Source organism: Gekko japonicus, unplaced genomic scaffold (genome assembly GCF_001447785.1).
Source record: "Gekko japonicus isolate JY-2015 unplaced genomic scaffold, Gekko_japonicus_V1.1 scaffold3281, whole genome shotgun sequence".
Lineage (NCBI taxonomy): Eukaryota > Metazoa > Chordata > Lepidosauria > Squamata > Gekkonidae > Gekko > Gekko japonicus.
The window spans coordinates 108,283-132,508 of record NW_015176077.1 but is presented as its reverse complement, the minus strand read 5'-3'; the positions used below and the strand labels follow the sequence as shown (position 1 = coordinate 132,508).

Sequence of the window (24,226 nt, the reverse complement as noted above, 5' to 3'; positions counted from 1 at the left end):
CTTTTGCTCAAGGTTATGTTTCTTTCATCGACTCTGGAAAATATACTAAGACTTCGATACAGGCCATCTGGACAAAAAGAAAAATTGGTAAATGACGTTTTAGTACCAGGGCGCTTCTAAAGGAGATGCAGTCTTCATCCAGTGTTCGTAATCCTTGATATTTATAACTTCTGTATACCTTAGCACAAAACTAAAAAGATTTAGATGCTCTTCTGTTCATTTCCACTTGGGGTGGAGTCCTGTGTGAGCCTACATTTATCACCTCCTCTGGCCGGTTCAGTTCCTGAACAGATATGTACATGATACACATGCGTACTCTGTGATAATATTAAATTTTCAGTTTTCCGTAGTATAGACATTTCCATATAAATATTTTTATTGCAGCTTTATAGCTTTATTGCAGCAAAGTAAAAAAAGGGGGGGGGAGCCACCATGGGGGAAGAAGGCAATTATGGTCTTTTAGACAGCCTTTTGTGACTGCCCTGACCTGGGTAGCCCAGGCTAGTCCAGTCTTGCCGGATCTTGGAAGCCGAGCAAGGTCAGCCGTGACTAGCATTTGGATGGGAGACCTCCAAGGAATACCGGGGGTGGGACGTGGAGGCAGGCAGTGGCAAACCACCTCTGAATGTCTCTTGCCTGGAAAACCCTGCGGGGGTCGCCATAAGTCAGCTTTGATTTGATGGCACTTTCTACCGCCAGCAGAGTTAATATCTAGAATCCCAGTTTAGAAACAAAATGGCCCTAGTCAGAGATTCTGAATACGATGCAATCAGTTGTTTGGGACAGAGAAGGTAGAGACTGACATACAGTGCAATCTCAACAGAGCCATACCCTTGTATTAATTGAAGTCAGTGGATTTTGAAGCATGTGCTGTGGATTGCTCTGTAAACCATTCTGATCCACCACCACCCCATCCCCAAGTGGCCCGTTCCCCGCCGGCGGCCCTAGGTGGAGCAGGCTGAGGAATTGTGCATTTAGCAGCTGTTCGTACATGTCGTTTCCCATCCAGCTAGAAATGTATGCAGAAGCCTAGTTCCACACAAGTATGGTTGCTGTCTGGACAGGAGCATGTCTGGACTGTACCAGTAGATTGCAGGTGAGGCTAGTATGACTGGATATGCACTGGGTTACAAAATAAAAATACCTCCTCATAGAAAAACTGACATGTTTCAAAGCTTTGTTTGCTTCTTCTAAACATGTAGCCGACTCATTAGAAAGAGGAAACAGCTAGAATGGGGTCATGTTTCTATTTTCTCAATAACTGTGTTCAGTAGTTTGCCCACATTGTGTTAGTTTCAATATTTATTCCTGGCCTTTCTCATTGCTCAAGATGACTTACGTAGTCATTTAAAAAAACACACACACAAATAAGAACCTGGATTAAAAACCCCTCCCCTTGGTTTTAACTACATGAATTAGCTTTTAGTTTCAATTGTGGATTTTATTTAGCTTATTATGGGACAATGTTTTTCATAGAATCATGGAGTTGGAAGGGACCTCCAAGGTCATCTAGTCCAACCCACTGCACAATGCAGGGTATTGTGTCCGTCAGCTTTTGCTGCTTTGTTCGCTAAATTGAGTCTGAGGAGATATGGTAGGTCGTTAACAGTTAAAATAAACCATTTCACATGCTACTGTAGAATAGCTTCATATCTAGGCTATGAGGAGCCAAACACTGTTTCCTATGCTGACAGGCTTTTTGGAACAGTTTCTTTAACACCTCAGTGAGAGTTTAAGGCTGACCTGTGTCCAAACTGTGTATACTTCAGACTGCAAATGGGAATACCTCCGTAAATAAATCCCTCAAATGCAAAACTAGAACATCAGGAAGAAGGATTCTACCCCTTGTCCCCTATGTGCTTTTGTTTGTTTTATTATCGACAGGTTTCAGTCGTTGGTTTTATAATTCTGTGTTTGAAACAGAAATGCTGACCCAAGACTTAGTTGGAATTCCCTGTGGCTCTCTCTCAAACGACCACTTCCGGCACCCATAGAAGAATTCATTGTAGTATTAATTCAATTATAACTTTTACGTGGCCGGCAAATAAATGGGGGGAACTTTTCTCTCTTGTAGAATGACGAAAATGTGTCACTCCACAACATCACTCTTTCACTGCCTCCAAGTCCAGATCCTCAGGAGCCTGAACCGGTATACAAGGTAAACTGGCTATGTTTGTAGCAGAGCAGAACTTCTGAATTATTGGTATCGATAGAAAACTGAAGGGAAGATGTGATTAGAAATAATTTCCCCCCTTTCATATTGTTCTAACAAAATCGCCTCTAAGGTGGCCAAATCAGGTATACTGATAACTGTGAGTGTCAATCGTGACTGATCTATGACTAATAAAGAAAGAAAGAATTTGAAATAATTCCATGGAGTTGTTTTGTGGAAGAGGAAGATCACAGTGAACAAACTGGGTTGGTGCCTACGACCTGTCAGTACAAGGAGCTTCTGGAGAAGCATCATGCATGTCTTCTCCTTCCCCACTGGCTTCCACGTGACCAGTCCAGTTCCATTCCTTGCAGCAGCCTTCTGTGCTCTGTGGTGCTTTGTCTGTGAAGGTTTCCTGACCCGTTGTTGTACCTTTTCAGGGGTCTTAGACCATTGTACAAAGATTTGCCTCCCCAGACTCCTTGGCCTGTCAGTTTGTAAGATCCAACCTTCTGCACTCTTGCAAATGCTAGTTGCTTTGCGTACATTTCCGTTTTACAGTTTATTTTTGTTCTTTGTCATTAAACGTTTGCAAGGGCAGTTTTTCAGTAAGATTCCAAATAATAAGTTTGCTGAGTTTAGTATTCATCATATCAAATCAAGCATCAAAGAAACGTTTCAAATAAGCTGTTTTTGTGTAGTGCCTAGTTGGTAAGTGAAGCCTCCCCAAATGCTTATTATTTAAGCTACGGAACAATACAAGAAAGGGGGAAAAGAAAACAGTGGTATGACCAATCAGATAATAAAATTAATATGACTAGAAGAGTTCTAATTATTGGTGTAGTGGTTAAGTGCACGGACTCTAATCTGGGAGAACCGGGTTTGATTCCCCGCTCCTCCACTTGCACCTGCTGGATGACCTTGGGCAAGCCATAGTTCTGTCAGAGGTGTTCTTGAAAAAGAGCCGTTTCTGTCAGAGCTCTCTCAGCCCCACCTGCCTCACAGGGTGCCTGTTGTGGGGAGGGAAAGGGAAAGGAGTTTGTAAGCCGCTCTGAGACTCCTTTGGGTAGTGAAGGGCAGGGTATAAATCTGTTCTTCTTCTGCATAATGGGGATGATCCCTTTCTAGAAGGGATCCAGTAGCGATCTAATCAATCAGATAACACATTTCAGTCAAAGAAAGCAGCTAAAGAGGTTGTGAAAGAATTAAAATAGAAATTTGGGCTTTACAGAGAGTCAAATGGAGAGAAAGAAAATAGATGTAAAGGGCTCTTGCATGCTGACAAACTTAAATTGGATATAAAAAGGACAAAGTAGCAGTGAAGACAGAACAATGAAGGTATTAATGTAATTACATTTCTTAGCAGAGAAAATGTCAAAAAGCTGAATGGAAAACTGGTGTTCCAGGCATCACAGTCATTCAGATGGGAGTGAACTAAATAGCAAACCAAGTCTAGAAAAAGAAAACTGAATTTTAGATTATTAGTTTCTTAACAATTGAGCAATGAAATGTGAGAGAGAGGAAATGGAAGGGCCAAACAACCTGAGTTCCAAGAGTAATGAGAAATAATGCTAGCACTAGATAGACACAGATGGGATAAACCAGCGCCAGAAAGGTGAAAAATAAATTTTATTTTTAGCAAAGTTAATTAAGTTGGTTAAGCTTGAAGCAATGAGCAGACAATAGGGGAACAGATAAATTGGGACTGAGGTGAAATACATCTGGGGTACATTTAACAGTGCTATCTGGTGAACTCTCTGGATATTTTAAGGAGTAGTTCACATATTCATTCTCTTGCTTAGCAAAACCCAGTTATTTTTATGTACACACACACAAAACCTTTATTGGTGTTAAGTTATGTTTATGTATTCCCTGGTTTGCCACAGTATCTTAAAGATGATGAAATCACAGGAAATAAAGGCACTTAATATGTACAAAATCAGGAATATACAAAATAAGAGTGCTGTTGGCATGCTGCAATTGTATCTTGTAGAAGACTCACAATATCTGCAGTTTGTGTTGCTCTTTTGTCATTTGGTAATGAAAACACAGTGGAACCTAATATTCCAAGCAGAGTTAGTTTCAAATAAAAATGGAGAATAGTTTTTCCCAAAACTTAAGTTTTCCTCTGAGAGAGGTAATTAGGTAAACATTTCACTGAGTACAGAAATTAGTTTTCTTTTGTGTCTTATGTGCCAGACTGATGATTTGTTGAGTGAGATCACACAGCTTAAAGAAGATTTAAAGAAAAAAGATGAAACAATCAGGCGACTTGAACATCGGCTTGTAAGTATATTAAGTCTGCAGAGAATGTAATCGCCAAAGTAATTTCGGTGAATTCCTTTTGAATAGGATGCAATTAGACTTCAGGTATGCACACAACCTGTAATATGTAAGTGCAGCTGAAAACCTTTATGTTGTGGGATGTTACGTTGACATTCAGTGAGGTTCAGAATTATACAGCAGCTGTCAGTGGTGTTCAAGGGATTTCCTGTTCGGGGGGGGGGGTGTACATTGAGCTTTCCTCAATATTTTAGTGAATGGGGAAGTCTTTTTGTAGGAGCAGCAAAGTGAATTGGAGCTCATATGAGGGGGGGACTACTAGATTGTGCTGTGGCACCTTTTTGATCACTGAAGTACGATATTCACACATGCAGGAAATTTGAACAGGGAAATCACATTACAAAAAAAGAATAAGTATTGTTTGTGATTATATAACTTTATAATAAATGGTTTACACATTCAAGGATTAGCAATACTACAGCTCAATTTAAACCCCTGTAAAAGGTTTTAAAGAAATTGTAAACTATTTTGAAATCTTGAATGTTGATATCTGGGAAGCATCGGTTAGCTGTACTTGGTGAGACGGCAAGTATGACAAACATACTCTACTATTGTTCATATGTAAATAGTATAGCCTCTAAGCTATGTCTTGTGAATCGGCCATTGAAGTGCATTCTTAGGCAACAAATATATTTGTCTTATGTACAATTTATTCATCTTCACCCAATGCTTTGTGCTTTCTGTATGTCTAAAGTCCGTTCGGTGTAACTGCAAAAAAGACAGCCAGAAATCTGAAGTGGCTGAGTGCATGTATGCTGACAAATATACACAGACGGCCTCGAGGAAAAGTGCTGTGAGTAGTTTGTCCACATTTCTCTATATACAGTGGCTGCTTGTCTGGATCCATTCACTTTTTTTTTTTTTTTTTGCCATATTACTTTGGACTTTGCAGTTCTATACAAAGAGATGTGCTTATCCCTTTGCTCCGTTATGTGGCTGCATTGGAAAAGACTGGTGTCCGTTATGTGTCAATAAGTTTTCCTGCTCTTTATTTTTAAAGATTAAAAAAAAAATCAGTAGGACCTCAGATCTTAGTCCTTTCTAATCCCTAAGTAACCACTTTATTAAGAATGCTGTCAAAATCCAGAGTTATTGGATTTAAATATGGAGCGGCAGACATTCCATCCAGAATCCAAAAAAAATTATTTGACTGCGTTCTAAATTTGTTTAAGGAAAAGTACAAGTGAGTGCTCAATTCCATATGTAACTTATTCTGGCCAAGTACTGTTTTCAAAGCTTGTTGCTGGTACTCTTTCTCTTCACAAGATTAATTTTTCATGCCTTGGCTGTTTAAATGGCCAATCCCATAACTGGAAGCAGATGTAAGTCCAGGAGTGGCTGTTGGTGGCTGTTTATTTCTTGGTAAGCGTTCTGGATGAGGAGGAGACATTGCAGCTGTTATGGTCCGTAAAGCAGAGCAGCAAATGAATCATGCGTGTGGCCATGAACCCTTGTAAAAACACTTGATGCTGTCGGGATAACAAACTGTACAGCTAGCAGATGTTTTGAGACTGGATTCCTTTTTAAAAGAGTGTTGTTTCAGCAACGCTTGCTCATGAACCTGCACGGAGGGTCCTTTAGTTCAGGAGGAAAGTTCATACATCTTGTTCAGCCTTGATGGCGGAGAACCTTCTTCTGTGGTAAAAATAGCCATTTCAGTAGTGGCATGTACGTCACATTCCACTGCTTTTATCATGGAACTGCAGACGTGTGCATTAGGTAGTCCATGGATGGCCCGCCTGCAGAATGATTGCCACAGATAAATCAGTCCTGTCTCAAGCAGGAGGACTATCAGCCCTCACAGTGGCCCCATTCAACCTGCATCCCTGTCTGCCACTCTTACACTGTTAACCTGCTATAGAAGACTAGAGGCAAAATAACAGATTCTGTAGGACACCATAGAATATCAGTGCCTCTTGTGGCCACTGAAAGACACTGTTACTTTTTTTACGAGTTTGTACACTACACAGATCTAGGGTTTTTTTCCACCTTGTGGACCAGAATCTCTGTTTGATGTAGCAGATTTTGTGCTAAGAGCAACGTTTCACATGATTTGTGGGAACGTGAATTTTCATATCTTTGTAAATAGATGGCAAAGTGTAATATTGATGGCATTTTAAACCACTTTTTAAAAAAAAAATGTAAGATATGATTAAGGCAAAAATATTTACCCAGATTAAGTTCTGACTTACCTTTGAAACTTTAATCTATGTCTGATTATTGTTCTGACGGAAATCCCTGTGAGCCTAGTTATTTCATCGATAAATTCTATAGTATCCTATATGTTCCTTTACTTTTATAATATCCTATATGTTCCTTACTTCATCAATAAATTCTATAGTATCCTATATGTTCCTTTTCCTAGTTCTCTATTTTCCCCTCCCCTCCTCCCATAACAGTAATAGTGTACAAATACATTTTGGGAAAGTGAGGTCTTGGAAATGTGTTTTATGTTATATTCATTTGCACAACCTTTCCCCCCTTTTTATCATGTCACAGTAAAAAAAAATCTTTTGCGTTAACTGCTGGAACTCTGGTGCAAAAATTATTCCCCCTCCCCAAAAAAGAATAAAATATCCCCCCCAAAAAGTAGTAAAAATATTTTATTTCCCTGGAAGAAAGAGAATTGCTCCCTCCTTTCCCCTTTCCATTTTTGCTTTCTTCATGAGAAGAGTTAAACAAATAACAGAACTCCCTTCTTTCCAGAAAAGGAAGAAGAATTCCCTTGAGTTACTTGTTTCCCCTTAATAAACCCAGGGCTTAGTTTAATAATGGGTTCCTCTTTCCTGTGTGAGTCCATCTTATTTACAGCACTAATTGCAGAAATAACGATCAAGAAGAACTGCAGATTCTAATATTATCTGCCAGTTTGGTAATATTGAATTCCAAAATTCAGGGAAAATACTGGCAGATGAGAGTCCTGTAAGCATCCATAAGAAACGTCTGGATAAAAGATTTCCTGGGAACCCTTGTGAATACTTTATCAAATTCTGAATCATTTAATGTGTCCTATCTACTCCTGTGCTACTTCTGACTCCACCTACTATTATGTTTTCCTACCCATACCAATATGAGGGTAGAGAAAACAAGAATGCATTTCTTGTGCCACTATAACCTATCTAGTACTTTATCTCACTTTCCTTCCAAGGACCTTTGACTAGTGTATTAGCCTTAACCTATGTCACAGGGTTGAAGGAGGTTAGGCTAAAAGAGACTGGCCAAAGGTCTCCCAGAAAATCTTAGTGGCATACCACAAGTAGGTAGGGCTGTTTTGTGAAATTAGGGCAGGGACTGACTACTTGGCCTCCACTTCTTGAATTGCTTTGACACCCACTCCTTAAGTAGCAGCGCTATCTAGTTGATTGAGAACTGCTAAACAGTTTTGTGTTAATCTTCTAACCTAATTCCCCCGTTAAATATTTTATAAAACGTCAGCAATGGTGTGATGCCTTTAGATATTTACCGTATTGCCCAGCAGTTTCAGAAACAAAAATCCAGAAACAGGTCCGTTTCATTGTAGGCTTAACAGGTTACGGTAGTCACTCAGACCATAACAAACTGCAGTGAAATGCCAGTTGTACAGTAACTCAGTTTGTTGCTGTGTTCAGATGTGTATCACTCCTCTCTCCTCATGTGGAGTTTGATGTAAGTGTTCCCTGTGTGAGCAGGTAAATTGACAATAATAAATTGGTAATAATGTTTGATTGCAGCAAACATCACTGAATTTGGGCTTGTTTCTTTCTTACATGGCTCTGTGGTACACAGTGGAGCTCAGGGGTATGAAGCGAGTGTGGTCTTGTGACAAAGCTGCAAGAACATCCTATAGGTCATTTATGAAAACCTATGAGATGGCAGTGAAGGATGTGAAGAGAGATTTTCTCACAGCCTCCATCGCGTCTGCTAGCTCTCGCCTAGCACAATTGTTTAGGGTAATTAGGTCTCTAACCTCCCTGACAGTGGTATTCGACATGGTCAACTATGATCTTTTGTCCCACTGCCTCGCCGACGTAGGAGTCCGTGGGGTAGACTTGGAGTGGTTCACCCCATTCCTCCATGGTCAGGGACAGAGGATGGAATTTGGAGAGGGGGTATCACCCTGACACCCAAGGGGCAGTCCTCTCTCCTATGTTGTTCAACATCTGCATGCGCCCTCTCGCCCAGGCTGGGCTACCATCAGTACGCTGATGACACCCAACTGTATCTTTTTTGTTGTTGTTGTTATCTGTTGATGGGTGGCTGGCCAGCCACTGTCCCACCAAACTAGGCTGAGAATTTGGAGGCCATGGTTGGATGGCTCCGACAGAGCCGATGAAACCAAACCCGTCAAAGACGGGTCCTGTGGCTGGGTGGGAGCGACCTGAGGCTAGGAGGTCAATTCCCTGCTCTGGACAGTGTGCCACTAACACCAGCGCCAGTGGTCAGGAGTCTGGGTGTGCTTCTGGACACCTCCTTAATCTATGGAGGCCCAGATTGCGAAGGTTGCCAAGCTAGCGTTTTTCCAACTTTGCCCAGTCAGGCAACTGGTCCCTTGCCTCTATTGTTCTGACGTAGCTACGGTGATCCATACAACGATCACCTCAAGGTTAGACTATTTATTTATTTATTTAACTTTTACCCCGCCCTCCCCGCCAAGGCAGGCTCAGGGCGGCTTACATAAAAACAATTAAACGGTATACATTTTAGTATAAAATACATAACAAACAATTTAAAAGCATTATTGTAACACTCTCTACATAGGGCTACCCTTGCGGATGACCCAGAAATTACAGCTGGTCCAGAGTGCAGCGGCACGTGGGTGCTGACAGGCCCCCTATGATGGCACATATCCAGCCTGTGCTTTGCCAGCTGCACTGGCTCCCAGTTGAGTACCACATCTGCTTCAAGGTTCTGGTTTTAACCTTTAAGGCCCTAAACAGTCAGGGACCAATGTACCTGTGGGACTGCATGTTCCCTGGAGAGCGCTACACTCACAAGATCAAAATCTCCTGGTGATCCTGGGCCCAGGAGATGTCGAGCTGTTCTTGACCAGAGAGCCAGGGGTTTTTCAGCCCTGGTTCCTGCCTGGTGGAACTCTCTGCCTGGAGAAATCCGTGCCCTGCAGGACCTTGACAGTGCCGCAGGCCATGGAAAACAGAGATATTCTGCCAGGCCAATGGTTGAGGACAGCAACGGTTTTCCCATCTCATCAAGCCCAGGATCCCGCCCCCTGGAAGAAGCGACCACATGCAGAACGCCATCTAGGACTGAAGGTTAATGGTTTCACCAGTTTACTGGAAACCATGATAGATTATTGGGTTTTAATTTAAATTAATTTATACTTTGGAATGGTTTTAACTGAACCATATTTTAAATACGATGCACATTGCCCTGAGCCCTCCTGGGAGGGCAGTTTAGAAATGCAATAAATAATGATAAATAAATAACAATAAATATACATGCCAGGATTCCGAATCTGGGCAGGAAGGAGCAAGGGCCATATGCAAGCACAGCAAGCTATGTTTGTGTTTGGCTAGGGATTTTTTTGCAGTTGCTTGTGATAAGAACATAAGAGAAGCCAATGTTGGATCAGGCCAATGGCTCATCCAGTCCAACACTCTGTCACACAGTGGCCAAAAATACCAGGTGCCATCAGGAGGTCCAGCAGTGGGGCCAGGACACTAGAAGCCCTCCCACTGCCCCCCCCAGCACCAAGAACACAAAGCATCACTTGCCCCAGTCTGAGAGTTCCTATCTATACCTTGTGGCTAATAGCCACTGATGAACCTCTGCTCCATATGCTTATCCAGTTCCCTCTTGAAGCCGTCCATGCTTGTAGCCGCCACCACCTCCTGTGGCAGTAAATTCCATGTGTCAATCACTCTTTGGGTGAAGAAGTACTTCCTTTTATCTGTTCTAACCCAACTGCTCAGCAATTTCATGGAGTGCCCACGAGTTCTTGTATTGTGAAAAAGGGGAGAAAAGTACTTCTTTCTCTACGTGCTCTATCCCATGCATAATCTTATAAACCTCAATCAAGTCACCCCTCAGCTGTCATTTCTCCAAGCTATGTCTGAACATAGCCTGTGGTATTGTAAATCTTTAAAAGATGCATGCATTCCAATCTATCTATAATGTGGTACTAAAAATAGTTTCACTTTACCTTGCTTTTCAAACATGCCTTTGTAAGGACCAAAGTTGAAAACCAAGCATTTTTGCTTAAAGCTGAGGTGGTTAGAGAAGGCAAGTGCTGGAATGAAGTGGAAATTATCACCGGTACCAGTGCTACAAGTACCAAATGAAAGATACATTATCTTCTGTGCCAAAACAAGGTACGGTTTGATATCTACATGGTGTCCAAAATAGGATCAATGTGCTTAAAATGGACATGGTTAATATTCCTCATGTTAAGTAAAATAAGCAGTAGAGAGACCAATGGTCAGTTCAGCATAGCAGAAGGAAAACTCCATCTGTGAACATAACAGAGTACTCTGCGAGGAGATTCATAGATTTTGCATTGAATTTTAGTAATGATATATTACATTCAGTGTTACTCAGAGAGGGCTGTAGTCAGGGGTCGTTTCGTAGAAAAAGAGCTAGGGGAACTCATTAGCATAACTCATTAGCATATGCCACACCCCCTGACATCACCGGAAGTGTGTCATAAGGCCACACACCCCGCCCCCAACGATCTCGGCCGCTGGCCTTGCAACTCCACTGCCGAGCCCCATGAAGGGCCCGGCGGTGGACCTGCAAGGCCGGCGGGAGTGCAAGGAAGCCCCGCGAAGGCCCTCCCTGGCCCCAGGCAGGCAGGGGTGGGGAGAGGCAGGGAGGAAGCAACTTACCCTCCCTCTTCTCCTGCCTCCTCCTGGCTGAATGAGGGCTGGAAGCGGGGCGGCCGGAAGCAGTGGGCGGGGCTTTGTCATGTGCCCCGCCCCCGTACCTCACCCAGGGGAACTGCGATCCCCTCCGAAATGACCTCTGGCTGTAGTAGGTTATCATACAAAGGTGGGAGTGCTGGCTTACATGCCAGCTGCTTTAGAATGCAGGCATTTAGGCACTTCACTATTAATAGTAGATTTTTAAGAACCATCTGGGAAAAAAGTTCCTTTTTGCATTAAAGTTCAATCGAAGAGGAAAGTGACAACACTCTTGACTACATCAACAAAAATACAGCTGCAGCCTTTTCATTGGCTTAATAAGCTTTTGTGATGTGTAGCCATCGTTTGAAACCTCATGTGAACCAACAGCCTTGTCTTTGGGTAGGCGTAGTGTCTCTCACGTAATGCTGCATAAGGCATCCAATTTTTCAGTTGTGCGTTGGTATCAAATGTCAGCTCTTCAACTCTTGCTTATAAGGTCACCCTTTTAAAAATTGATCAGCAGAAAATTGTCTGGGTTAGTTTGTAGTTTGTTAGGACACTATTTCCTGTGCAGTACTCTCTACATATCCTGTCTTGTACAGCTAAGCTTCTGCAGAGGTCACTGTAGCCTTGAAACTGAAGCCAAAGTGAGTTGGGCTAGATCTCCCATCAAAGTTTGGGAACTTTGACAGAGAAGAACCAGGAGTAGAAAGGGAGTTGTCATACCTAGGTTTTTTTTACACATTTTATTCCCAGTGGTTTTCATAGACTGTCGAAACAAAGTAAGGGCTACAGGGGAATCTGCTTGTGCAGCATGGAACCATATTTGCCAAATCTTGCTTATAATGTGAGATTGAACAACTGTGTTCCTGTAGCATTTAGTTGTTCCCAGGGCCCACAGTTGCACACCTAGCAGGGATGTGTGCAGAACACCTTGTAAGTGCAAAAAATGTCTTCTAGTAGCACTGTTGAAAGGGTGAAGGAAGCAATTTTGACAGTCAGAGTAGGCTTTCCAAACACTGTGGGAGAGCACTAATGTGATCTCATGATGTTAGTAGCCTTAGCTAATGGATTCACGAGAGTGCATTGGCCAAGGTCAATAAATTGAGACATGACTGCACTTCAATAAGCACTTAAAAATATTTTTTTCCAGTGTCTGTGATCTCTGCCAAAACTGCAGGAGAAAATGGGAGCTGTTCTCTTGATTGAATCACTAATTGGAAGTCCCATGAAATGGAATTCAATTAGATGAGCAGATGAGCCCTGTATTAGATTTGGTAATCATACCCAGTATAGACCTTTCTTCCTTGCTCACCTGTGGGATTAGTCTTAGCGCAGGCAACTGGACGAGGAGATATTTATGAGCCTGATTTACTGCGCTGTGCCATCTATTTTGCGGGGATTGCAGTGTTCAATGGATTGCTTCCATGTCAGAAGCACCAACTGTGTTGGACATTTAGCTTCAGACATTGTCGAACGCTCTGCTTATGTAACAAGTTTTTGACCTCTCTGAGACTTACAGGAATGGGTGCAGTTTGCACATGCAGCTTATAGATGTGAAGATATTTTTCCGCACAATTCCCTTCCAACACAAGTTTGCCCTGTGCCTAATCTTGCCAGTACTGGGCATGAGGCTAACAGTTGCGTTTCACCCCTCAAACTTAGTTTTCTACTGCGGAGGTGGATGTTATCGCTGTGGGTTTAAATTGCAATTTTTTAAGTTTCTTTGTATTCTTCTTACATGATTGTGAGCCTTGGAGGAGCTGAAATTCAAGATACACGTTTTTAAAGTAAGCCCTTTCATAGAAGAAAATTTCCATTTCAAAAAAATATCACACACATCTTTAAAAAAAAGATCTTAAAGGTTTGGAACTAACTGAAGAGATTTTGTGTGTAGGGATTCCTTTTTCCAAGTCCGGCTTAAATTCCTTCATTTTAAATTAGCAGAATTTGTAATATTTCAGTTAGAATAGGGCTGCAGTGCTGTGCATACATACTGAGGAATAAATTCTATTGAGCTCTTTGGGACTTACGAGAAAACATGCATTCGATTGGACTGCGTGAATCTCCCTGCCCTCTCCAGTAAACATTTTCATCTAGCGTATCGGGATGATAACTTTGTATTTGTGTTATGGGCTGTCAAGTTGCTTATGATGACTGTATGAATTAATGAAAAAAATATAGAAAGACATTTTTTTTTCCCCTGGCTACTGGTGCGGCCATTCTTACTTTCTTCGCTGTATGAATTAATGACCTCCAAAATAGGCTATCGTTGACAACGTTGTTTGGGTCTTGCAAACCGAAGGCCATGGCTTCCTTTACTGAGTTAATCTATCTCATGTTGGGGTCTTCCTCTTTTCCTACTGCCTTCAGCTTTTCCTAGCGTTAATTATTACCTATTATCTTTTTTGGTCTTCTCCTGATGTGACCAGAGTACGATAGTGTCACCTTAGAGCTTCTAGGGAGAATTCAGGCTTGATAACTTAGGATCACAGAGTTGGAAGGGGCCATACAGGCCATCTAATCCACACACCCCTGCTCAATGCAGGATCAGCTTAGGGCATCCCTGCCAAGTGCTTGTCCAGCCGCTGCTTTAAGACTGGCAGCTCACAGTTTTTTAGCCTCCGGCTCACACATTTTTGTCTTAGCCCAGGGAGGATAGCTCCAGAGCAAACTAATTTACGCAGTAGCTAAATGGCTCGCTCACAATTTTAAAGCCAGTAGCTCATAAAGTAGAGTTTTCGCTCACAAGACTCCACAGCTTAGAGGGAGCATGGCTTCCCGCCCTTAATTTAAACCCATTATTGCGAGTCCTATCCCCTGCTGCCAACCGGAACGGCTCCCTGCCCTCCTCTTTGCTAGTGCAGAATTCAGTTTGGCTTCTAGATGCTTAATTTCAACAAATCCTCTGTTCTCCAGTGACCTGTGGCTGTTGACCATTTTATCCAATCCACAAGTGTTAGCCAACAGCCATGCATTTTATGGGTAGATACGTGCATATTTTGACACAACAGTTTTGGAAAAAAATCTATAAGGACATGGTGGTTTCCCTGCCCCGTTGCCAGTGTAGTGGTGGCAAACAGTTTGCAGAGCACTCCCTTTTACTAAACCTGGGTGAACAGTTGGTCTTCACATTATGGCTGTCACCTGGATACTGCATGGAACGGACAGCTTCTGTTGTATAGAGAGCCTGCATGTCGCCCTCGGAAGCATGTCCGCAGAGAAGAGGGCTTTCTTGCTGACCCATCATTGCAGAACATTCTCTCAGACTTGCCAGAGTCCAACCTGAACAACCTTTGGAAGCCTTTTAACACTTTAGTAGTACTTCACCTGACATTTGGGGACCAGAGACAAGTATTGGTATTTCTAGCTTCTCCTGTGTGATATGTTGAATTGAAAATAGGTGTTAGCCGCTGTTTTAATCTGTGGAAGCTCACCTAAATTTTGGGATGAAACAGCTGTATTTTATGTGGGTGTTTAATTAAAACAATCTAGTCCCTTCTTATTGGTCTAATATGCTGGCTAAAGCTGCGGTGGCTCAAGTGGTTAAGACGCTGAACTGCGGGCTGGGGAAGGTCAGTAGTTCAGCAGTTCGAGACCTGGGTGCCGCATGACGGAGTGAGCTCCTGTCTCTAGTTCCAGTTCCTGCCAACCTAGCGGTTCGAAAGCAAGAAATTGCAAGTAGATAAATAGGTACCACTTCAGTGGGAAGGTAACAGCGTTCCGTGCGCCTTGGCGTTTAGTCATGCCGGCCACATGACCACGGAAACGTCTTCGGACAGCGCTGGCTCTTCGGCTTTGAAACGGAGATGGGCACCGCAACCCTAGAGTCGGATTTGACTGGCTTTCGAGCAAGGGAACCTTTACCTTTACCTAAAGTCAAGTGAATTAACATTTCTTCACTGGAGTCCTCCAGCATAATGTAATGAGAATAGTAACTCGTTTGTGTGGCTGTTCAGAAGATTACTTAGGCTTGATTAATTAAAAACAACAACAACTATGAATAGCATGAAATTCCCCAGCCCATTCTTTCAGTATCTAATTTTCCATCCGGTTTAGTAAAAAAAATTTCCGATCTCCTTTTTACATTGTGGCAACAATATTTGGCAGTTACTTGAAAGAAGCACACCGTTTATCTTCAAAGTGACAGCATCTTTGGCGTGCGGTTAGGGCACCTATGTATTTTTAAACAACAATTCCTAGTTGCTGTGGAGACCTTTTTTTCCTACTCCTGCAAGGACACAGTTTCATCTTCAGCTGTACAGCCTCCAGTTGCGCTGATCCCCCCCCCCCCCAGTTGTTCTATCTTTAGTATTTACATGGCCAACAAACATAGCAGTTTTTGGTAACCGATAGTCAAAACCTCCTGAAAATGAAATTGTCCTGTGTTCAAGCTGGGTGACTTCTCAGGTTGCTTCTCATCTTGTCAAGAGTCCAAAAAGCAAACTGCAACACTGTGATTACTTGGGTGTTCCTGGCAAAAGTGAGGAGATGTGGCTTAGTTCAGAGACGGAGCGACTGCACAGCTGCTGTTAAATTAACTGATCAGCTATATAAAAGCTTTCTGGATTCAGTATGTGCCCTCCTCGCCCTGGTATGATCCACTAATATAGTTTCCAAATGTCTTGAAATAGCCAGGCAACAGAAAGCCTTACCTAATAATTTTTTGATTCTTTATTACTTGGTGGCCTTTCCAGGAAGTCTTCTTTGTTTCCTTTGGCTAATTGATTTGATGGTGAGATACAATTTTGACAACAGGTAATCCGACAGTCTCAAATGTGTATGCCAATACTGTTCCTGTCTTAGCTGACTCGGTACTGTGTTCTCCAGATACATTGTAAATTCCTAAAGCCAGGTTTTCCCCTTTAAATACCTTTCACGAAGGAGTTCTTACACAATGAAAAGGCATAAACTAGTGAAATAGGGACTCCGCCCAGAATAATAAGAGTTGCACTTGGAAGGGTTTGCTTATCTGTTTCGAATAATTTGGGGTGGCTGTATTCGACTCTGTTCTACAGTTAATGTTTAACAAAAATGAAACAATTTGGCTTTATGGTGTTTATTCCCCCCCCCATTCTCTTTTTTTTATTATTATTGTTTCCCCCGTCTCTTTCTCTGCACAGGGTGGGTATTCTGCTCCTTCCTTCTCTCCCTGGCAGGGCTCACTCCAGGGCATCCCTCGGACAGTTCCGCCGCAGCGCAGACAGAGTGAGTCTGTACCTCTCACTCCTATCCCTCCCCCTGTGCTCCAGTAGCAATCTCCCCTTTGCACGCACTGTCCCGTCATGTGGCATCCCCTCTCTTCAGAGCAAAAACAGAAGGCACGCGCTGGTGTGTGCCATAACCTCAGCACCTCCTTCCCTTACTCTATATAACTGCCGCTGACAGCTTTACCAATAGCACAATAAACCTTAAAACCACGCTGAACACCTGGTGTCGTCCATCCCGCAACATGCGTCTTGCTGCTTTTTTTTTTTATCCTCCTGTGGCTTTTTGAAGCGTGTGTCTGTCCTGTTCCTTCATGTTATCTGCATGTGCGCGCTTATACAGATATATCTGCATAATAATATTTGTGAACGTCGTACTTAAGAACACAGTGTAAAGCTTTGCTGTCATGGAATATTAAGACTCTTCTTTTAGTTGTGTGTGACGAAAAGCAAAGAGCGCTTAATCAGCAATGTATCGTGAAAGCAGCTACACTGTAGTCACGTATAACACGCTAAGGAAAAACCAGCTTTTCCAAACGATGCATGATTTACTAATATTCCTTATGAACTAGCAGCTGCTTGAACTAAGACGGGGTCTTTCATGTTGTCTTTGGTATATGAAGAGAAGATAAATTTGCTGATTTATACTGTACTTAACGTAGTAGGAAAATGGTAAGTGTTTTATCTATTATTAGTCAATAGTTTAACATTACATTGCAGGAGCAGTGTAAAGTGAACACCTTATTGGGCCAAACTTTTTAATTTGGTAATGGCAGTTCATGGAGTTTTAAATCCTCTAAAGCTAAAATTTGTGCTGATTTGTGGAAAACACTTGAAAACCCTTGTGCATGACAGTAAGGTGGGGTTTTTTTTTTTAGTAATTTAAGAAACAGTATTTCAAATGGTAGCCCATTAATTCAGTATCAACAGAGTAACAATTTGCATTATGGAAAACTAGTGTAGTACAATAGCGCAGCGACATTTTCTCCACTCCAATGTGTTATGTACAGTCCTCTTTACGAGGAACAGAAATGGCAACATCCATTTATTTGGATTATTTCTGAGTACATCAAAGTGCATAGTAACTAGGTCTTGAGATATAGCCGGTTGTTTGATCCCCCTGCTGGCTATTCAGCGAGTAACACCTTGAAAATGGCAGTCCCTTACGTTGTTTCCAGTTCGCCCCAAACCCATTTGTTGTTTTAACTTGAGTGTCTGCTGCGCTACAGGGTGTCGGACCGGGCTCTGAACAGTTTCGCAAGAGGGTTCCTTTGACCCTTGCTTTGGGGCTTAGACCTGCCCATGCCTCTTGTTTTGGAGCGGCAGGAGACCAGGGCTGCTGCTCTGGTGCAGAAGGAAATCTGTGTGGGGCCCTGCAGGGGGAGTGGGGTACCACGTGCACAGAAGGGCCACAGAACAGAGTTAACACCTCCTGCAAAAGGAGTGCAGATTTATGCCTGCAAGGACATGTAGCAGAAGGATTTCCCCTTTTGAAAATGTGCAAGGTGTGGAGCTGGCCAGCTCTACCCTGCTAGCTTGCTGGGCTGCTTCAGTAGCGATTGTCAAGTTTCTGTTCGTGCCACAGCAGCAACTGGAATGGGTAACAAGTGGGCGGTAGTAGCAAATTTGCCTTGTGCCCTAAAGAAGGGTGGATTCAGCGTTTTACATGTGTTTACCCCTGTTTTCTTTTAGCTACTTGGGTCCTGTCAGGTTGGTTTGCAGAAGTTCCATACTGTAGTAACAGAATGACATTTGAGAAATAGCTGTAGCATTTGTCTTTGGAGCACTGCATGGGGCTGTTACCAACTGATGCTAGCCCATGCATGCAGTATTTTAAGAAGGTGATTATAGTCCCTGTTTAAATCGGTCTAAACCAGGGAAATTTGGATGATTTCTTTCCTCTCCATCTGCTGTTTTTCCCCCCTCCCATTGATCCCAGTGAATAGGAGGGGTTGCCCTAGGATAATCCATGCTTTTATCTGGATGTTATGAAACTTTACAACCAGCAGTGCTTTAACTGAGCATTTTCTGTCTATAAACTGTAAGCAGGTTGAAAGCTACATATTGTAGATTGATGCAGAGAATCATGGGGATTGGTTTTGTTAGAATATGGACAGGCCTGAGTTAGAAATCCTGGGTTCTCTTCAAAGAACCGTTGCCAGCGATTGCTTGGTTGAGAACCATGGTACTAAAACGGATTGAAATCGGTTTAGCTTCATAGTGTAGACATGCCGCTATTTCATAAATGGCAGCACATCAATCTGATAGGTGGTGGTTTTGTTTTGTTTTTGTTTCAAAAGAAATTACAGACTCCTATTCCTGGAGAGTTTTGGTTCCAGACAAGCACTACAAATATTCTAGGTGGTACTGAAACATGCCACTCCTTATACATCTCTGGAGTGCTTCAGTACTAGGCAGTCAGAGCAAACAGCGCATTGGTACTTTCTAATTAGTTCGTCAAGGTTGACTGCATTATCTTTCAGGATGTCCCCTTTGCCTAAATGATCCGCATTTCTAAGGATTTGGGATTAGCTCAGTGTGGGTAGAAAGAAAAGGCAGGATCAGGGCTCATGAATCCGTACAAGAACTTGTATGCAAATAGACTTGGACCAATTGGACACCACTTCACGACTAAATAGTAAAAAGCCCAGAGGCACCTTTAAGACTTACAAACTTTATTGTAGCGTAAGCTTTCGACGCAGCTGACGAAAGGAGCTGTGTTTCTCGAAAGCTTATGCTACAATAAAGTTTGTTAGTCTTAAAGATGCTACTGGATTTTTTTACTATTTTGCAGCAACAGGCTAACACAGCTAACTCCTCTGGATCTACTTCTTGACTAAGGTTGCAATCCCAAGATCACTTTGCTGGGGGTAAGAGCCACTGAATGAAATTGCTCCCTAAATGTCAGATTTTCGTCTCAGTCTATGCAGTTACTCCAATCCAAGTCAATTGAAATCAGTGGGCTGAGTGGAGTAATTTTGCATAGGATTATACAGTTAGAGGCACTGAATGTAGTTGGAGTGAAGTGCAGACTTGCTCCTAGGGTTGGTGCTGCGTTTGTGAAATTAAAACTTAGACCCGTGTTACAGAAGATAGAGCTTAACGTTAAATAACCCAATCCTTGCAGCCATTTACTTCCAGTTTCCTCATACTATGTGCTAAACATGTGTTAAATGTAATTATCGCTTCAGCATTTGAGGGAATATATTTAAATTTACCAGTGAATTATTCCTTTGCATCTTAACTTGACAAGAGCACTAAAGAAAATAAGACTTTAAAAAACAAATCCTACACCTCAACTTTTTCATTGGTGTCTAGATCAATCTTTAGATCAGAGATGGGAAACTTTTTTTAGCTGTTCAACTCATTTGGTTTCTCTTCTCATAGAATGTCAATTGATAGAATGAAATGTTTTATATGTTGTATTCCTGAGAAAATAAAATTTGTTTACTAAAAAAAAAAAAGAATGTCAGACTAGATGGGCCTTTAATCTGATTCAGCTGGGCTTTTGAATTGTCAGTATGTTTTCCCCCCTAAATTGCATAGTCTACTGCTCACCGTCTTTTAAGCAGTAACATTTAAAAAAAACCCAGTGTAACATAGTTGTGCAACTTATCAGATCAAAGTTCTGAGATGCTGAAAAATGAGCATTAACTACATAAAAGGGTTCAACAGCCCTACCCTTGTAAGGAGGAGGCACTTATCTAGTACTTATCTTGCTGAATCACAGTATGTTGGTGGTCTCTCTCTCTCTTTTTCTAGACATATTCTAATAGCTTTTTCAGACATTCCAAAAGGGGATTGGATCCACTGAACTGCCAGTGGAAAATGCTTCAGATCTTTCTGCCTCCCCCCTTCCCCCAACAACCTGTGAGACCTTTGAAAACCTGATGCGGGAGATCACAGGACACGCATGAACAACAAGCCCACATGGACCGGGTGCTGCAGTGAGGGGAGGGGGTTAATGAAATAGCCCTATTTTGCTTCTTCCTCAACAGAAGCATGGGATTATTTTGCCCAGTTCCCCCGCCTCACTGCTTATCCTGGTGGTACGTTGTACAAATGGGTCCCACAACTCCCAGCATTGCTTGTGGGGTTGCAGGGGGAAAGGGGAGGGCAGGAGAGATCCACGAGTGCCCTTGTGCTATGTTGGATCCGGCCCAGGGTGTTAACTTCTTTATCCACCTGTCTCAAATTACGATGCAGTGATTGGTGAGGTGAATAGGGTTTCCATGCTCCCATATTGTCAGTAGTTTTTTGTACAGCCTTTGACAGGTCAGCTTAGAGTGTTTGGCGAATCTTTTCACACAACAAATGTGAATTCATATTGCTGTGGGAAAAGTCAGCCTGTGTTCACACACACAAAAAAACACCCCTTAATCAAGGTAGTCTGGGGAAATGGTTTTATCTGCCACTCTTTTTCTAATGTTTATGCATGATACCACAGTAGCTGGTATACTTTACCCGTAGTAGTGCTGTTGCTACTCTTGCTGTTGTTCAACTCTGGCATGTTGACAATTACAGGTTTAAAATAGGCTTTGGATAACCAGAAGCCGTTCTTGACATGTCTCGGGACAGGGTGACGGAAGCAAATAGACTAGAGTCTGCATAATTATAGGGTAGAGGGTTTCGCAGATGCTATTGGACAATAGGCAGAGCAGTTATACTTTTAGTGAATATGAGTAATGGAAATGTGGCTTTAAAATCCAAAAAGGAGGTACGTCTGTGGTGCATCACAAGATGTTTTGAAACATGTGATAGTGGGCAGACAACAGCTAAATATACACGCCTCTCACTTATGAAGTTAAACGGTACTAGAAGTAAATTAAGAGGCTGGGTGGTAGGGACGAATCATAGATAGGGTAACTTGTTATGTCCTGCTGAGGGTGAAGTCTCCCAAGAGGATTTTGGTGCTTCAAGGGATTTACCATCAAATCAAGGAATGTTACGCACACAGTCTACTTTATTCTGCTGAAGCGGAAGCTGTCCTTAAAAGTGCCCAGGTGCACATGCCTCCATGAAAATGGAAGAGGCTATTCTTTGCTCATGGCAGTTGCTCATTGTTATGTCTTGGTCCTCTGATACCATTGTCCTTGTCTCTTTCTTGTCTCTGCTTTCCATTTTTGCTATGGGCAAGGAGTTGAGGAGTTAGTCCATTACTTCTATGATAAAGCGTGGTACAGTACAACTTCAGATTTCTCCCCATCTCCTCCTTCCACATCACCACAGTGCTCGCTCCTTGCATGGTGCATGCATGTCAAAAGTGGTGCATGCCGTTGTCTTGTTTCCTCCATACTTGCAAACTGTTTCGTTGTTCTTAACAAAATCAAGGCCAGCACCTTATTTCACCTTATTAATAATGTTATGAGCAAGATGATTGCCACATTTTCATATTGTATTCTTCCCTTCACACGAGTTATTGAATGACATCAAGCTATATGTGAACTTGCTAAACGTATGAAGTGATTTCCAGTTAAACACATATTTTAAGTGGTGATCCTCTTCATTGATTTTTCTGCTGTTGAGCAGCCCATGACAGCTTATGTAGAAACTAGTCTTCACGTGATGCTGCTATATTGTGGCAACGGTATGCTGGGTCCTTTGTAACTAGTGCATCTTGAAGTCTGATAGTGCTTCTAGAATAGGGGTGTCAAACTCATTTGTTATGAGGGCCAGATAGGACATAAATGGGACTTTGTTGGGCCGGGCTGTGAATAGGGTTGCCAGCCTTCAGGTGGGGCCTGGGGAACTGGAATTACAACTGACCTTACAGCTCCCCTTGAGAAAATGGCTGCTTTGGAGGATGGGGTGCACGGAGTTAGACTTTGTTAATGTCCCACTTGCTCCCCTAATTGTGGCAACCCTGGCTCCCGCACCTCAAATCTCCTGATACTTCCCAACCTGGAGTTGGCAAGTAGGGAGCTTTCACACATACTAAAATGTAGTTTCAGTCCTCTTCAGCTACCATTTGCAAGTCCTCTTCAGCTACCATTTCACACAGTAAAACCCAGATGCAAAGTGTATTGAAAGTGCGTTATTTAGTGTGGGTAAAAGCGCCATTATAGAAGTGGGGGCCTACAAAACACACGGGGGGGGGGGTAATCCCACATCCGCCCCATTGCTGAACCTTCCCCAGCCTAACCACCCACCCTGAAGTCTGGCAGCAGCAGTGTCTCAGCTTGTGCAGAGAATGCTACTTTACTTTCTGCAGCCTGCTCTCATGGACAGTATTCTGAGGCTAGACCCAAAGGGAAAACGTGAAATGGCTGTGCATTGTAAGCTTCTCTCTTCTTCCAGGTCTACTCAGAGTTGGCAGTGGCTTTCCAGGGTCCCAGGCTGAACTCTTTCTCATAATAAGCCACAGCCTGGTTCTTTCAACTGGAGGTGCCAGGGATAGAACCCTGCATGCCAAGCAGAGGCTCTTCAACTTAGCCATGACCTAGATAGCCCAGGCAGAAACCTAATGCTAACTAAACAAACACTACCCACAAGAAGAATGGAGAGACAGGAATTATTGATAAACCCAGAACCCTAGCAAACCTAGGTGGCTCCTGTGTCAAGTCTCAATAAACACAAGAGAAAAGCCTCCATCAAGAGGCACAACAGTGTTTGCAACCAAAGTCCCTCCCCCTCGCACAGAAGCCTTAAAGCAATAAGCAGCTCTAGCAGACTCACTTGCTGCAGCCTGAAGCTCAGTTAACACAACAGGAAAGCACCCGGAAGCACAGCAACAAGCTCCCTCCCCTTTGCACAGCAGAATTAAAGAAATAAAATAGCTCTAGCAGACTTACTTGCTGCAGTCTCAATCTCAGTTAACACAAGCACCGGTTAACCACTGAGCTCCCTCCCCTTTGCACAGCAGACTTAAATAAACAGCTCTAGCCAAGCCATGTGGCTGGGAATTGGAACTCAGCGGCAGCTCAGAATGTTGAGGCGCCGGGTGTTGGGGGGGGGGGGGGGGGGGGGGGGGGGAGACAGCCACGAGCCAGATCAAAGCCCTGGATGGGCTGCTTCCGGCCCACGGGCCACATGTTTGGCACCCATGTTCTAGAAAGTATCCCTCTGCTCTGAGAATATTGGAGGTCCAAACTTGTACCACCATGTATGCTTGCACTCTCCATAATGCTTTATAGTGACTGGCTTCCTCAGCTGCATGGCATCAGGAGTATGTTATAGCAGAATAATTATTTTAAACTGTGCTATTTTAAGTGCTCAGAGCATTTCATATAGATTCTTGTTAATCCTTATAATATCCTTGTAAGGTAGGCGTGCATTATCCCCTGTGTAAATAATACTGTGGGGGGAGGCTGAGGTTGAAAGAGTGGCTTTGCCTTGCACCCCTAGTAGATTCATGGCAAAAAATGAGATTTAAATGAAAGACTTCCCTTCTCGCAACTTGCTTTTCCCCACTAGCAAGGTTCACTGGTCTTACTTTTGCTACGTGAGAGCCAGTGGGGTGTAATGGTTAGAGTGTTGGACTAGGATCGGAGAGACCCAGGTTCAGATCCCCATTCATGCCATGGAAGCTTGCTGGGTGAGCATGGGCCAGTCACAGAATCTCAGCCTAACCTAACTTCATAGGATTGTTGTGAGGCTAAAATGGAAGAGAGGAGAATGATATAAGCCACTTTGGGTCCTCGTTGGGGGGGAGAAGCGGTGTACAAATACATTAAGTAAAGAATAAA

The 24,226-nt window shown here is 42.8% G+C and overlaps 1 protein-coding gene across 3 annotated transcripts in view; it reads left to right on the top strand.

The window, feature by feature from the left end:
* The window catches only part of CCSER2 (coiled-coil serine rich protein 2), a 75,890-nt gene that overhangs the window by 41,268 nt on the left and 10,396 nt on the right, over positions 1 to 24,226 (top strand). For 2 of the 3 annotated variants that reach the window (XM_015426725.1, XM_015426726.1), the window contains exons 6-9: positions 2,075 to 2,158; positions 4,352 to 4,438; positions 5,190 to 5,288; positions 16,458 to 16,542. In XM_015426725.1, the coding sequence (XP_015282211.1) occupies positions 2,075 to 2,158; positions 4,352 to 4,438; positions 5,190 to 5,288; positions 16,458 to 16,542 (355 nt within the window). The remainder of the gene's footprint in view (positions 1 to 2,074; positions 2,159 to 4,351; positions 4,439 to 5,189; positions 5,289 to 16,457; positions 16,543 to 24,226) is intronic. The other variant, XM_015426724.1, reaches the window with a different exon arrangement.